Below are 12,402 nucleotides of genomic sequence, written 5' to 3' on the forward strand. Positions count from 1 at the left end.
GTTCTTAGTTCGGCCCTATAACAGTTGGGTTTAATGATTCATTAATGTCAAATAAATTACACCTAACCTAATTCAGGAGCTCATTCATTCTCTGACAGATCTGCTTCAACAGTTATGACTCATGTTGAAGTCACCCCACTGCCTAACATAATCACGACTGAGAATGTGAGTCAGTCTTAATGTCCACTTCCCAGAGGGAAATGGATTATTGCCTGATGCAGAAATTGATGAAAAACTCATTTTTAAAATTCAATTATATGTTCCTCATTTAACCAAAAAGTCATTCACAGACAAAGCACATGCAGCATGTTACACAGGAAAACAAACAAAAACTATAAGAGAAATCCAAATAGATCTGGATAACAGTGTAAAAAGTAATGTCAGCACCAATCACAGATAAAGAGCATTTCACCATGTTTTACAGAATGAATGTCATTTTGTGTACCAGGCTTCTTAAAGTCCTAAATCAGTCCAAAAATCATCGTTAAGCAATTCACATAAAATTAGAAAAAGTACCAAAATAGGCTATTAAGGTGATAAAGAGCATGTTTTGGGCTGTGAAAGAGGGCACAGGGGAGTTGCATAATGAAGCCCCTAAGGAAAACTTGATGATTTCATTTTATTAGCAGACGGAGATCTTTGTTTAAACACAGTTGCAAATGAAACACACTGCATTGCAGAAGAAGCTGCAAATTCAGCAGGTTGATCGTCCTGTCTGATTGTAGACCGGATCAGAGGCACAGGCCAGATGCTGTGTACCACCTCAACTTTTTGCCCCTGGTCCCGGGAGAAAAAGGCTACAGCCTCCGGGGAAAGCTGCATCCTCTGAACTCTCTACTTGGCCCTGTGTATGTGATGTGTGGTGGCCCGGACTCCGAAGTGGCGAATCTTGCGGTGCAATCAACGTCTTGCACCGGGCCCGAACTGACAGGGCCGGAGGTCCAATGAAATAAGTCGACATATTGAGATTGTCAAATCAAAGGCAAAGAGGAGGCGCCGTGCCGGCGTCGTCTGAATTACGTCATGCACAAACAGCTGGTCGTTGGCAAAAATCTGAAAAAATGTAGACCAGCACAGCCACTGAGAACTGCACCCGGGCTGTAGCCCTCCACAAAATATTTGGCTTTTAACGATGTGGCAACTGGAGCGTCTGGGCTCAGCATGTAGCCCTCCGAGGCTCCTTTTGCTTGTTTACATCCATCTCTGCGCTCTTGGAGGTGAGTGGTTTCCTTTCAGGGCTGCTTTGATTCCAGAGGAGCTGTTCCTTTTTTCGGGGTGCTGAAATCCTCCACAGAAAGCGGCGGGAGCAGCGGCATCGCATCCCGTTGCTTTCAATTCATTCTCCTAAACATCTACAGCTGCTGCTTTTACGCTCGACCACCAACACTACGGTTTTCATGATCACAGTCCGGTTTCAGTTATGAGACGCACGGGGAAGACTGCTGCTAATAATGGCATGCATCAAACTACCAGATGCTCCTATAGGTTGTAGGCTACGATCTTGAGCTGTGAATGTGGCCACAGGACAGCAACATCAGGCTGGACGCTTATGTTGTTGTTGCCTTTGGTTTTTTATTTGTTTTGTCTTTGTTTTTGCTTTGTTTAAGAAGGCAAAGACAAGTTCAGACACGCTGGCATAGTGCAGAGCATGACCAGATTGATCGGACAATAAGGGAATGTTTAAGTCAAACCTTGTTATTTCTTTTATTTCATTTAGCCTCACTGAATACTGAACCAGCAGTGGACAGATTTAAGTGGCAATATTGAAATTATATCTTTTATATCCCGTTAATGTGGCATTCTTTTGTCATAAAACGTGACCAAAAAGTATAAGTCTGCTATTCTTTCTCTCTTAATTTATTTCTCTTTCATAACAGTCTTATGTAGACAGAGGTGAAGAGTGGTTCTGTTGGCTGCTTCAAGACAGAGGCAAGAAACAAACGCTTCAGTGCTGGATTGTGGGGCAACAATGAATCCATATCTACAGCACACACTGCACTGGCTGTGGTCACTGAAGTCCTTAAAGCTCTGTCTGAGAATGTTGCAGTCCCCTGACAGACGTGTTGCTGTTTTGCTCCATCAGTTTTGGTGAATCCGGTTGAGGACAGAAACACTTTACACTTGTTTTTACTGTATATAGTAAGGAGGATATACGTATAACGTTTGAGAATTGAGTATTATTCTAAAGAAAACTTAGTATTGAATGTGGATGTTTTTTGAATGATCAGTGTCTTGGTCATTCTGGTGTCGCTGTCTGTAACACTGGAAGTGGAAGGTACAGTAATGTAGTGATCTATATAGCTGTGATATTTGAAGCTTTTGTTCTGTTAGTGGGTGTGAGCAAGTTGAAGTGCAGGGCAGTGTGTTTGACCAGGAACAATGCTGTTAAATTCAGTTTATTTTAACAATTGTTGTTCCAGATGGTTCCTCTTTAACAGCTGCCCCCCCAGATTTTAACATCCTACAAGATCATGAGAAAATTCAAGAGTGTTACCACACTGTTACAAAAAGTTTAAAGATGATCCAACTAAGTCGAGATGACAAAAAGCAGGATTATGTCTATATTAAGCCTCTCACATAGTAAAACAGTGGCTGGGAGGCGCTCATGGAAGAGATTCAAGATAAATTCAGAACCATGCTTAACCATGCTGCAAGAAAACCTGCAAGCACTCTGCTGCCTTTTTTGAGTCCTAAAATGAAAAGTCTTGATTTAGTTGGCAAAGGAACAAGCATAGATATTTTGGTATGTTTACACCTTGACAGTAAGTGTAATTGCAATGTGTGGCTGCTGGATTGTCACTCAGACGTGTTCTTTTTGCATATGTTCCCTGTGCAGAATCTGATTTGCACATAGAGGGGACTTGAAATTAGATATGCAAGTTTATTATTCTGATATTCTTATTATAAGACGGGCAACCTGTCCAAGGTGTACCCTGCCTCTCGCCCAATGTCAGCTGGGATTGGTTCCACACACACACATACATGCACAACCCTATTCAGGATAAGCGGTGGAGATAATGGATAGATGGGTGGATGTTCTTATTGTAGCTTGCATATGTTTAATTTGTCACAACAATCTCAGATGCTGATATGTTTAATATGTTTGAAATGCAGATAATCTTGTAGGTTCAGTATGACTATATCCACCAATATGTACCTTACACAGTACAATGCAAAACACTAAGAATGATAGATGTGTGAAATCTGGCAAAAACAAGATTGTGAAAAGTATTTTTTGCCTGCTTGTATATAGACAGGTGTGAAGGAGAATAAATGATGACTAAAAAAACAGAAATAAGGCACTGTACACTGCCTTTAAATAGCTGTATTTATGTACAGTGCCAGTTGTTGGACACTTCAATATGACAGAGTGAAGCTATTTAAACCACTGGTTTCCATCTTTTTTCTGTTTGCTTGTCACCACCTAATAAAGAAGCAGCATCTAGTTGCAAACCCCACAGGGGTTCAGGTCTTTGAGTATTGAGTAGTTGAATAATTTGAATAGTATTTCAATAATTTCTGTGCACGGAAGAGGTAAAAAACAAAACAGCAGAAATTGATTTTCTCAGTTCTTACCCCTAGTGATCATCTCACAGCTCCTTTCCAGTATTTTGACAGGGTTTGAACCACTTTTCCAGTCCCTAAGAGTGTATGGAGCCTGTTTTTGGTGTAATATATGGTGACTCTGACTATGGTAAGCCAAAATGTCCAGCAACACTTACAGTGTATAGAGCAACTGTAACGTTAAAACCAATGAGTTTCGGCTTGTAGCCTTCATCAAGATAGATGAAAACTATGGACCCGAAACATGGTGATCTTATCATTAAAGCACTCTATACACCACAGGTGCTGCTGGATTTTTTTTCCTTTTCAGTTTGTTTTTCCTTTGTCTATGAACCTTCACAGTCAGTGAAGTTATGCCAGAAATCGCTGCTTTGACTCTGACTATGGTGACAGATCTGAGGTTACATTGCCTGAATAATGTGGCAAAGAGTAATTGGATCTTCATTTAAATGGTGTAATCACCACCCATAACCTTCTGATCTCATATCCAAATGTGTGAAATTAGTGTCTTTGTCCTCTCAAGCATCTGCCCGACCAACAAGTAATCAACTAGTTACAGTATGTCATTAACTTTTAGTGATCTTAGCTGTGATCCGCAGCTGGAGGAAACCCTCTTTGTTTCTTTCTAATTAGAGAAGCGGAACATATGGTGGGCTTCCAGCAGTGATGGTGCCATACTCCATCTACTGAGTCATGGCTCTTCCGTCTGTGGTGTCTCACCAGTTTGTCCTCAGTCATAGGCGTCATATGTTTCTAATGCAAGGACAAAGAAGAACCTTAATGTAGAGAAGGTTCTCATATACTGTAATGCAGATAGCAGAGCAGAAGAAGGCTGGGATAAGAATACAGTGAAGGTCGGGAGGTCTGTGTGGGATCAGGCTTTAGCTCTTGATGGCACGATTGCTTCATTCTACTGAGTTTCTGCCTTTTTATTCTGTGGCTTTTTTATTCAAGGTTGCCTCTATAGGTGAGAGCCAGCGTTAGTGGTGAGGACTGGTAAAGTGCGGAGAAAAGGACTAGAGCATAGCCATTCTTTTTTTATTAAACACACATTAGAACACACTGCACATTTAAGTACAGTAAATCCTTTACTTAATGGATCCACACTGCAGTGCCTTGTCACTGTAGAGTTCCACTTGGTGTTCTTTACTCTGTGTCATCGTCAAGGCAAAAAGCGGGAAGAGTAGCAAAACATGCAGCTGCATATGACAGCATTAGTACACTGAGCCTGCTTACTGTCTCACTGCAATGCTTAAATGAATTGGGCTCATGATGCTTTAGAGTTGCAGGCTTTTTCATCACATCCTCACCACAGTGTTGAAAATATTTGTACTATTTCTATGCAAATTACAGGTGAGCTAAATTACCCTCTGAGAAAAAAAAATAGCAAAAGACGTCACCACAGGTATTCCTGGTGCAGATGGTAGAAATGGTTGACATGCACAAACACAAAGGAAGAGTGTTACAAATGTAAAACCTTCTCCTCTAATGAAACATCAAGGTGCCTCCACATTGTTCCCATGAAATACTGCTGCCTCCTTTCTCATGTGCTTGCACTGATGTTCATGATAACGCTTATCTAAGAGATGCAATATGTTCTAGTACAGCAATTAACTTGACTCACACAGTTTCTCCTAGATTTTGCCTACCTGCTGAGTGTGCTCGATGCCAGGCCAACTCATGTGCATAATATGACAGGTTACACCTGTCACTTGTTCTGCTGCTTTTATATGCAGAGTGTTCAGTGGTTGTAATCCAAAGATTTAACATTATGTAGTGAGCCTGCATACATAGAATATCTCACTCAGCTTCTTTAGAGGAGTTAAAGTTTATGATCACATATTTAGATAATCTAGCTGTCTACAATATGGATTTATGCCTGTGTTCTGTTCATAAAAATGACAGTGCTGACAAACTGAAGATCAAGAGTGTCGGAGCCTGAATGAGAGTATCATCAGTAAAGCTGGATTAACCATCTAACATCCTCAGAAGTTTGGACTGTTTAAATGCATTTCACCTACAACTCAGTTTATACGTGAGGCCTCCAGAGAACTGAAGCTGTGTGGATAATATTGGTCAAGGTCAAGTGTTTATTGTCATGCACAGTGAGGAAAATTCTTACTTTGCTTGTCCACGCGAATGCCACACAATATAAGTGAAATATAAATTAGATACATAGGTAACACACAAAATCCAAATCACAAAATCTAAGGCACTTTAAAACAGCCAATGAAAGAAGCATAATGAAAAATACAACAAGAACACAATACAATGAAGAGAGAATGTATGCTATGCAAATAGTCAGCAATATTGTGAGTGTTGTTTGTGAATTTGTGCTGTTGTTGAGTCTCTGTGATATCCTCAGAAATATCCAGGGACACTCTGCTTCTGTTCCCTCCAGATTGCCTTTTTGTGACTGAATACTTCACCCGTACGCCTCGTAAGCTGAACGCTTTCAACTCATTCGCCAGTGTGGAACTGTTCCACTTCAGTGTGCCTGACGACACCATGATGGCTGTATGGAACCTCATCACCTTCAAGGAGCAAGGGGGCATGTTTGGAGACAGCTGCCCAAACCGCAATGTGACTGTGTAAGACACAGCGTCTTTGTCTTTTTCTCTCTTTTTGTTTGTGTTTAGCTTAAAGCCTTTTCACTTTGAAACTGAGGTCTGCTTTTTCTGTAGTGCATAATAAATAATACACCTCAGGAAAAGCATATATCCTTTATTTTTGAGAAAGAGTTATAGCAGCTGGCTAAATCTGAGCAGTGTCAGCTCCACATATGGAGAAACTGCTGTTGAAGCATTAGCTGCCTTTATCGTTTAATTTTGCCTGTTTATTTTTCTCATATTGGCAAGCAGTGTTTGTCATGGCTGCTTTCTCAGGTGACTCTTCTGTGCCACCGTGACGCTGTGATTGACGTGGCTATCACTCTCAAATATCTAGGGCTATCTGTGATTATTGATGTTTTGGTTTTACTTTTTCATATTTTAAACAGAAGATGCCATCTGTGCTCATGCTGTCAGCTGTTCCTTTGGATGAATTTCATCTTTTGCAGATGCCTTTGTTGTGTATGAAAACATTTGGCCTAACTGGGATTGAATGTTGGCTTTGTGATTAATAGGTACTTCAGGTCTGGAGCACCGCCAGTAATCAACCCCTTGTACACCCACTTCCCCCGGGATACAGTTGTCCCAGGATCCTTTGCTGTGACTCTGACTTGGACTCTTCCAAACCGCACAACCGGAGCATTCAACGTGACCAGCCCGCTCCCTGGAGACTGGTTCCTAGCTGCACATTTACCCAAGGATGAAGGCAAGATCTCGGTAAAGGTGAGCCTCATTTATCACACACACACACATCTTGGTTTCGTGTTATCCGAGTCTGTGAGTTATAATTCTGGCAGCGTAGTTGGTGCTAAGGGTGTTGTTTTTGCACTGCACCCTTTTTCACAGCAGATATTTTGACCTGTCATAGCAGGAAACACACAGGTGAAACAAATTTTGTTAACAGCTTGCTTGCATCAAGTTTCCCAGTGAGCTACACCAGTGAGCCAGCTTAGAGAACACTAGAACACTGTAACTCACCTACAGTACCATCAGTGCAATGCGATCACTTTAATGCTATCAATTAAACCTGTGCATTTTTCTGCTTGACATATCATACCTGCTGTGAAAAAGCTTTCTTCCTGGAGGTCCACTTATAAACCAATGTCAATAAAGCTGTTTTTCCTTTTGATTGTGCAGCCATAACCACTTTTACTGCTTAAATTAAACACCAGATTGATCCTCAGTGAGAGAGGTTATGCTTAGACACAGAGGTGCTTTGCAAAATTCTAACATCAAAATGCTAATATATTCATTCATGTCAATGATGATATGCAAAATGTTTTAGCAGGTATAACATTTACCATTTATGTTTAGCATGTTAGTAATGTAACTAGCCAGTTTACACTAGACTCAAAGCACATCTGAGATGGGAATGTCATTACTTTTGCATTTAGTCATAAAACAAAGTACAATTAAAAATCAACTTCAATGTGATGGTGGCGCTAGAGTAGTCAGTGAATCAACACTGATTCAGATATTATACTGTGCGACAGTTTTAAATTTTTGTTCCAAATGTTGTGCTGACTGACCAAGAGACCAGCATTACCATCCATAGAACACCACTGCAAGGAGGACAATCCTCATGCAGCATCTGCTTGTTGACGCTGTACATGAAAAACCTGGATCACTGTTGTGCATCACTCAGTAAGAAAGGAACTTTATTTATATGCAAGTGTTATGTAACATAATTCCAGTGAGATCTACATCTAAAATGATTCCTTCATGGGTACTTAACTCCCCTTCATGATAGAAAAAAAAAAACAAAAGACATATAAGCATTTGTTGGGATTAGTTCATCAGTTTATAATGCAGAACTCAAAGAGGCAGAACAGTGTTGGAGAGTTTTTATTTTTATCTCATCATGTCATCCTATTTGGCCATATTAACACCTGCTGATTTCTGTTTCAGGCAGTTTATTTGTCATTGGCATTGTGTTTAGTTATGCTGCCTTTGTGGTTTCCATTGGCTGGCAAAAGTGCACCTGGAATACACAGCAGTCACAAATACCATCATAAGTTGCCATCAACATTGCATGTACACAAGAACTGGTTTGCTTTGAAAATGTGACCAGATTCCAATGACACACTGTGTACAGGGAAATACATACATACATTTTCAAATTCTGCTTTCTGAAGCAACTTTCTAGCAACCAAGAAATTCTTAGTTCAATATTGCAAGCAAAACAGAATTGGGCACTGCAGTTTGGACACACTTTCTCATTCAATTCAATGCAAAAGTGTAGCTGATAACAATCTCAGTCAAATACTGGACGTACAACACAGTATGAGCCAAAAGCAGAGAAGCAGTGATAAACTATATTTGCTGTTAAGCTCTTTTTCTCCATTTCTTCTTAGATTTCTTGAACTGTCCCTTATTAAATTTAGGATATGGTACATGTTTTGTGTTTACACAGTAAGAATACTGATGTCCTGATTCTTTGTATGTGAGTAATCTACAGTATTTCATTCAGGCATACCTTTCTGTTGTTTGACGTGTACACATCCTTGAAGTACCAATTTTTTAAAAATCAAAGTATGTCTTTAAAAAAAAACAAAAAGCAATAATGGATCATGTCCAGACACTTTTTCCATCACATGCTTAACAAGACCATGTGCATCATACTGTGATCTGAAGTCATCACACGCCATCCAAAGCTCAGTGTAAATAAGGAAATTAATGGGAAGGGATGGGAGCATTAAAGGATATTAAACATTTATTCATCCATTCAACCATCTTTGTGCTTCTAGATGTTTGCTGGTATGACTTGATCAAAGCGTCGGGCAACCGATTTATCTTATGCCTGGGTGACAGTGATGCTTACTGTAGTTTTAGGGTGTAAAAAGCAAGGGTCATGGGAATTCAGTGAAAAAGACAAAATCTTAACATAACCTGTCACAGTACTGGAGGGGTAGCGCATATAATTTACAAGTGTTAAAAATGTTCTTCATTACATTCACTTTTCTTTCACATATTCATTATTTAAAAAGATTTTGCTGTTTTATGGGGTCATTAAAATCTGGGTTTGACATAGTGGTTTGCCAGTATATATCAGCCTTTTATTAAATGCTGGATACTGGCCAGTAGACAGCATTGTCTACTGTCAGTACAATGGAGCTTGACCAGCTGATATAGATTTGAAAACAGTCTGTAAATGTTGCAGTCATATATCATTTCTTCACACATTATTCACCATTCAGTGGTTCATACATTTGGTTTTTTGTTTATGTATTAGCATAATTTGTTATGAAAAAAACACACTATGTAGACCTTTACAGTCTAATGACATTTAATATATTCCAGGAATAAATCCTTCTTTTGTGAGACTTTAAACTACATTGAGAGGTGTTTGGTTCTGTCTCATTAATGTGTGTAAGTGGGTGTATTAAAAAACATGATACTCTCACAATTTAATGCAGTTCAATAGAAGCCCAGCTCTAACTAAAGATGAGAAAAATTACCATTGAATTCAGCTACGCATAGCATACAGTAAGCTCTCAGCGCCTGCATTTATTGCAGTACTGTTACCATTGATTGCATTCGATCGTTCTGGTGTACCTAATAATCTGGTATACCTCAATGTTGTAATAGTTGTATAGTCTCTGAGGGTGATTCTTACTGAAGGAGCTAAAATAATACAATTAGTCAGGGCTTCAATTGGGCGCTTTATGGCCTAAATGCTGTTTTAGAGACTTTAATATCCTGCCAAGTCTGAAATTCTGGGGAAAATAAATTACTGCTTATATCTTTTTTGGTGTGAAAAGGGTCAAATTTAAATGCATTTAACACCACCACCAGCTGCTGCAGTTATAGTGTAGAAACATTGGCCTGCAAAAACGCATATTTGTGGAACCTTAATTAAAACACAACTGGCTCTATAAGACACATGTCCAGGTTCAGCTGACAGGCTGTAATAAATCAAAGGGTCACCTCGGCAGCTCCCAGACTAATGACTTGCCACGGTAATTGTGGCCCAAGCAGGACTGGATGGGGAGCAGTTGACAGGAGTGAAAGACCTAATTTGGCATTCAACCCTGTCTTTTTGCATCAGGTGCAAAAGGCCTCCCACCCTTTTTAAAACAAATTTTACAACACATCATGTGTGGAATCAACACATGGCCTTCTGGCTCGAAGCCATTCTGTTTGCTTAGCTCATCTCACAGAGTGATGCACATCAAGAATTAATGGTTCACAACAACACAAGTGAAATAGTGAGTGCAAGTTATGCTGTGTGGCAGGTGGAGGGGGGGACAAAGTGATATTAATCCTGGAGGCTGACAGGCTTTATGCGCACAGTCCATTAGGAATTTTCTGCCAGTTTGAATGATATCTAATCTTCTCCTTACCGGCTTTTAAGAAATATTGGTGAGTGAAACACTACAATACCATTCACAGCACTGCTGTGTTATCTTTGTAGGGTCTGTCTGAAGAATGCCAGTATCTGTTCCAACCCCAGCTCATTGTCCAGAGGTTAATTGGGATTTCAGTGCTCTATCCTGGATACTTCATCGACCAGACGATCCCCGTCCATAACAGATCAGCCCTTTATAAGTAAGTCTTATAACTAAGCTTCCAAAAACCAAAAATCAGGGCAGGGTAGCTTTGAAGTTCTGCACTTTTTAACATTTTTGTAAGATAAACATAATAAACATTAGCTTGAGTACATTTTATATACAATACTGTTTGACTTTATGCCGTATAGTGTATAAGTATTTCAATACATTGGTATTATTCCTGCCTAAAACGTGCCTGTGTGTGTTTATCTGTGTGTGTGCTTGTGCAGAGTGTTCATCCCCAATTATATATCAAAGGTGAAGGTTCAGCTGGTAAACTGCAGCACCAAGAACAAGAGTAGCGACAGTTGTCCTGTGGTCCTGAAGATAAGAGCACGGGCGCCGCCGGTACATAACTCAAGTGCCCTCGACTGCAGGGAGTGGAACCCTTGTGAATTAGACACCCTCGTACCTGCCTGGGAACAGTGGTACTACATCCTGGTGGAGAGATATCTAAGTAATACAGATGTCTACTTTCGCATTGGGGTGCAGGTTACAGGTGCGTGTGTTAATCCACTTTTAACCTTCCTAAAATAACATTCTCTTGTGACAGTCCAAGTAGAGGGCCTCTTTTAAGCATCCTTCATTTCAATCAGCTTAAAGAGATCAATTAAAAAGTTGTATAATTTAAAGTGAGTTTACAATATGTAACTTTGGTTTAACAGCAGCCTTTCTAGTCAAAAATGGCAAGAACAAGATAAGGATAAATGTTAAAACATAGAGTAACAGTAGTACTGTCCAAGCAAAGCTGAGTCAGATTCAGAAAGCTGACTCAGTAATGTCAGTTACACAGTGCACAGTATCTAACTAAAGTTTGTTAACATCAGCAACATTGGCCACTCTTTGCTATGGGCCATACCAGACCAAGCAGGGCTATAAAGGCAAAGGTGACATTGAATGAAAACCACTGAAATAATGAGAAGAAGACACATTATCTCTTTGAGTTTTTGGAAAACTAGAGGCATAGTTACTATACAAGCACTAAACTGTACAGCTTGACCTTTTACTTTACCCACAGTTCCTGGCAGTCCAATATATAGAGAGCACCAGAGTTTGATATAATCCAGCCACTTAACCAATCACTAGTAAAGACTATCTGTATACAGTGGCAGTGGTATACGCTGCAGATCACACTAAATGAACAGCCATGGTTTTCAAGTTGTGAGGTGCAGGCTTTTGTGTCAATAAGAGTATTTTACCAATTTTGCTAATTAAGCAAAATTACTTGATTATTTATTAGAGGTAATGTGCTGGATGTTCTCTGGATGTTTATCACCAAAATCCTTTAGCTGTTTACTTCCAGTAATGTGGTTACTGTATCCACGAGAGCTCTTAAACTAGGCCAAACAAAAGCTCAAAGTAGACTTTTGCAACATATCATATCTATTATCCTAAACTGTACAGTCAAAGTAGAAGAATTATGGCTTTCAATTTGCACAGGCACTATTAAAAAATGGACTTATTCTACGGTGTCATTTTGTCCTCATGACAGAACAAAAATCTCCAGCTGGCTTTTTAAACGTGTCCACGATGCTTGTGCTCCTCATAGATATGTGGGGCAGAAATTGAATTACAGACGTATTTTGATGGGAAAGGGAGGCCAGACACAGCCGGACCATTAAGAGGCTTATTGAAGAATAGACCTGAGCCCAAACTGAGGCAATTCATATGGGATTGCT

At 39.8% G+C, this 12,402-nt stretch overlaps 1 protein-coding gene across 1 annotated transcript in view; it reads left to right on the plus strand.

The window, feature by feature from the left end:
• Positions 1 to 390: 390 nt before the first annotated feature.
• tmem8b (transmembrane protein 8B) overlaps positions 391 to 12,402 on the plus strand; it is a 36,230-nt gene continuing 24,218 nt past the window's right edge. Inside the window, exons 1-5 of the mRNA XM_020593781.1 lie at positions 391 to 1,217; positions 5,966 to 6,155; positions 6,689 to 6,896; positions 10,588 to 10,721; positions 10,954 to 11,222. Coding sequence (XP_020449437.1) covers positions 1,133 to 1,217; positions 5,966 to 6,155; positions 6,689 to 6,896; positions 10,588 to 10,721; positions 10,954 to 11,222 — 886 coding nt within the window. The 5' untranslated portion in view covers positions 391 to 1,132. The remainder of the gene's footprint in view (positions 1,218 to 5,965; positions 6,156 to 6,688; positions 6,897 to 10,587; positions 10,722 to 10,953; positions 11,223 to 12,402) is intronic.

This window comes from Monopterus albus, unplaced genomic scaffold (genome assembly GCF_001952655.1).
Source record: "Monopterus albus unplaced genomic scaffold, M_albus_1.0 scaffold20.1, whole genome shotgun sequence".
NCBI classification, from domain to species: Eukaryota; Metazoa; Chordata; class Actinopteri; order Synbranchiformes; family Synbranchidae; genus Monopterus; species Monopterus albus.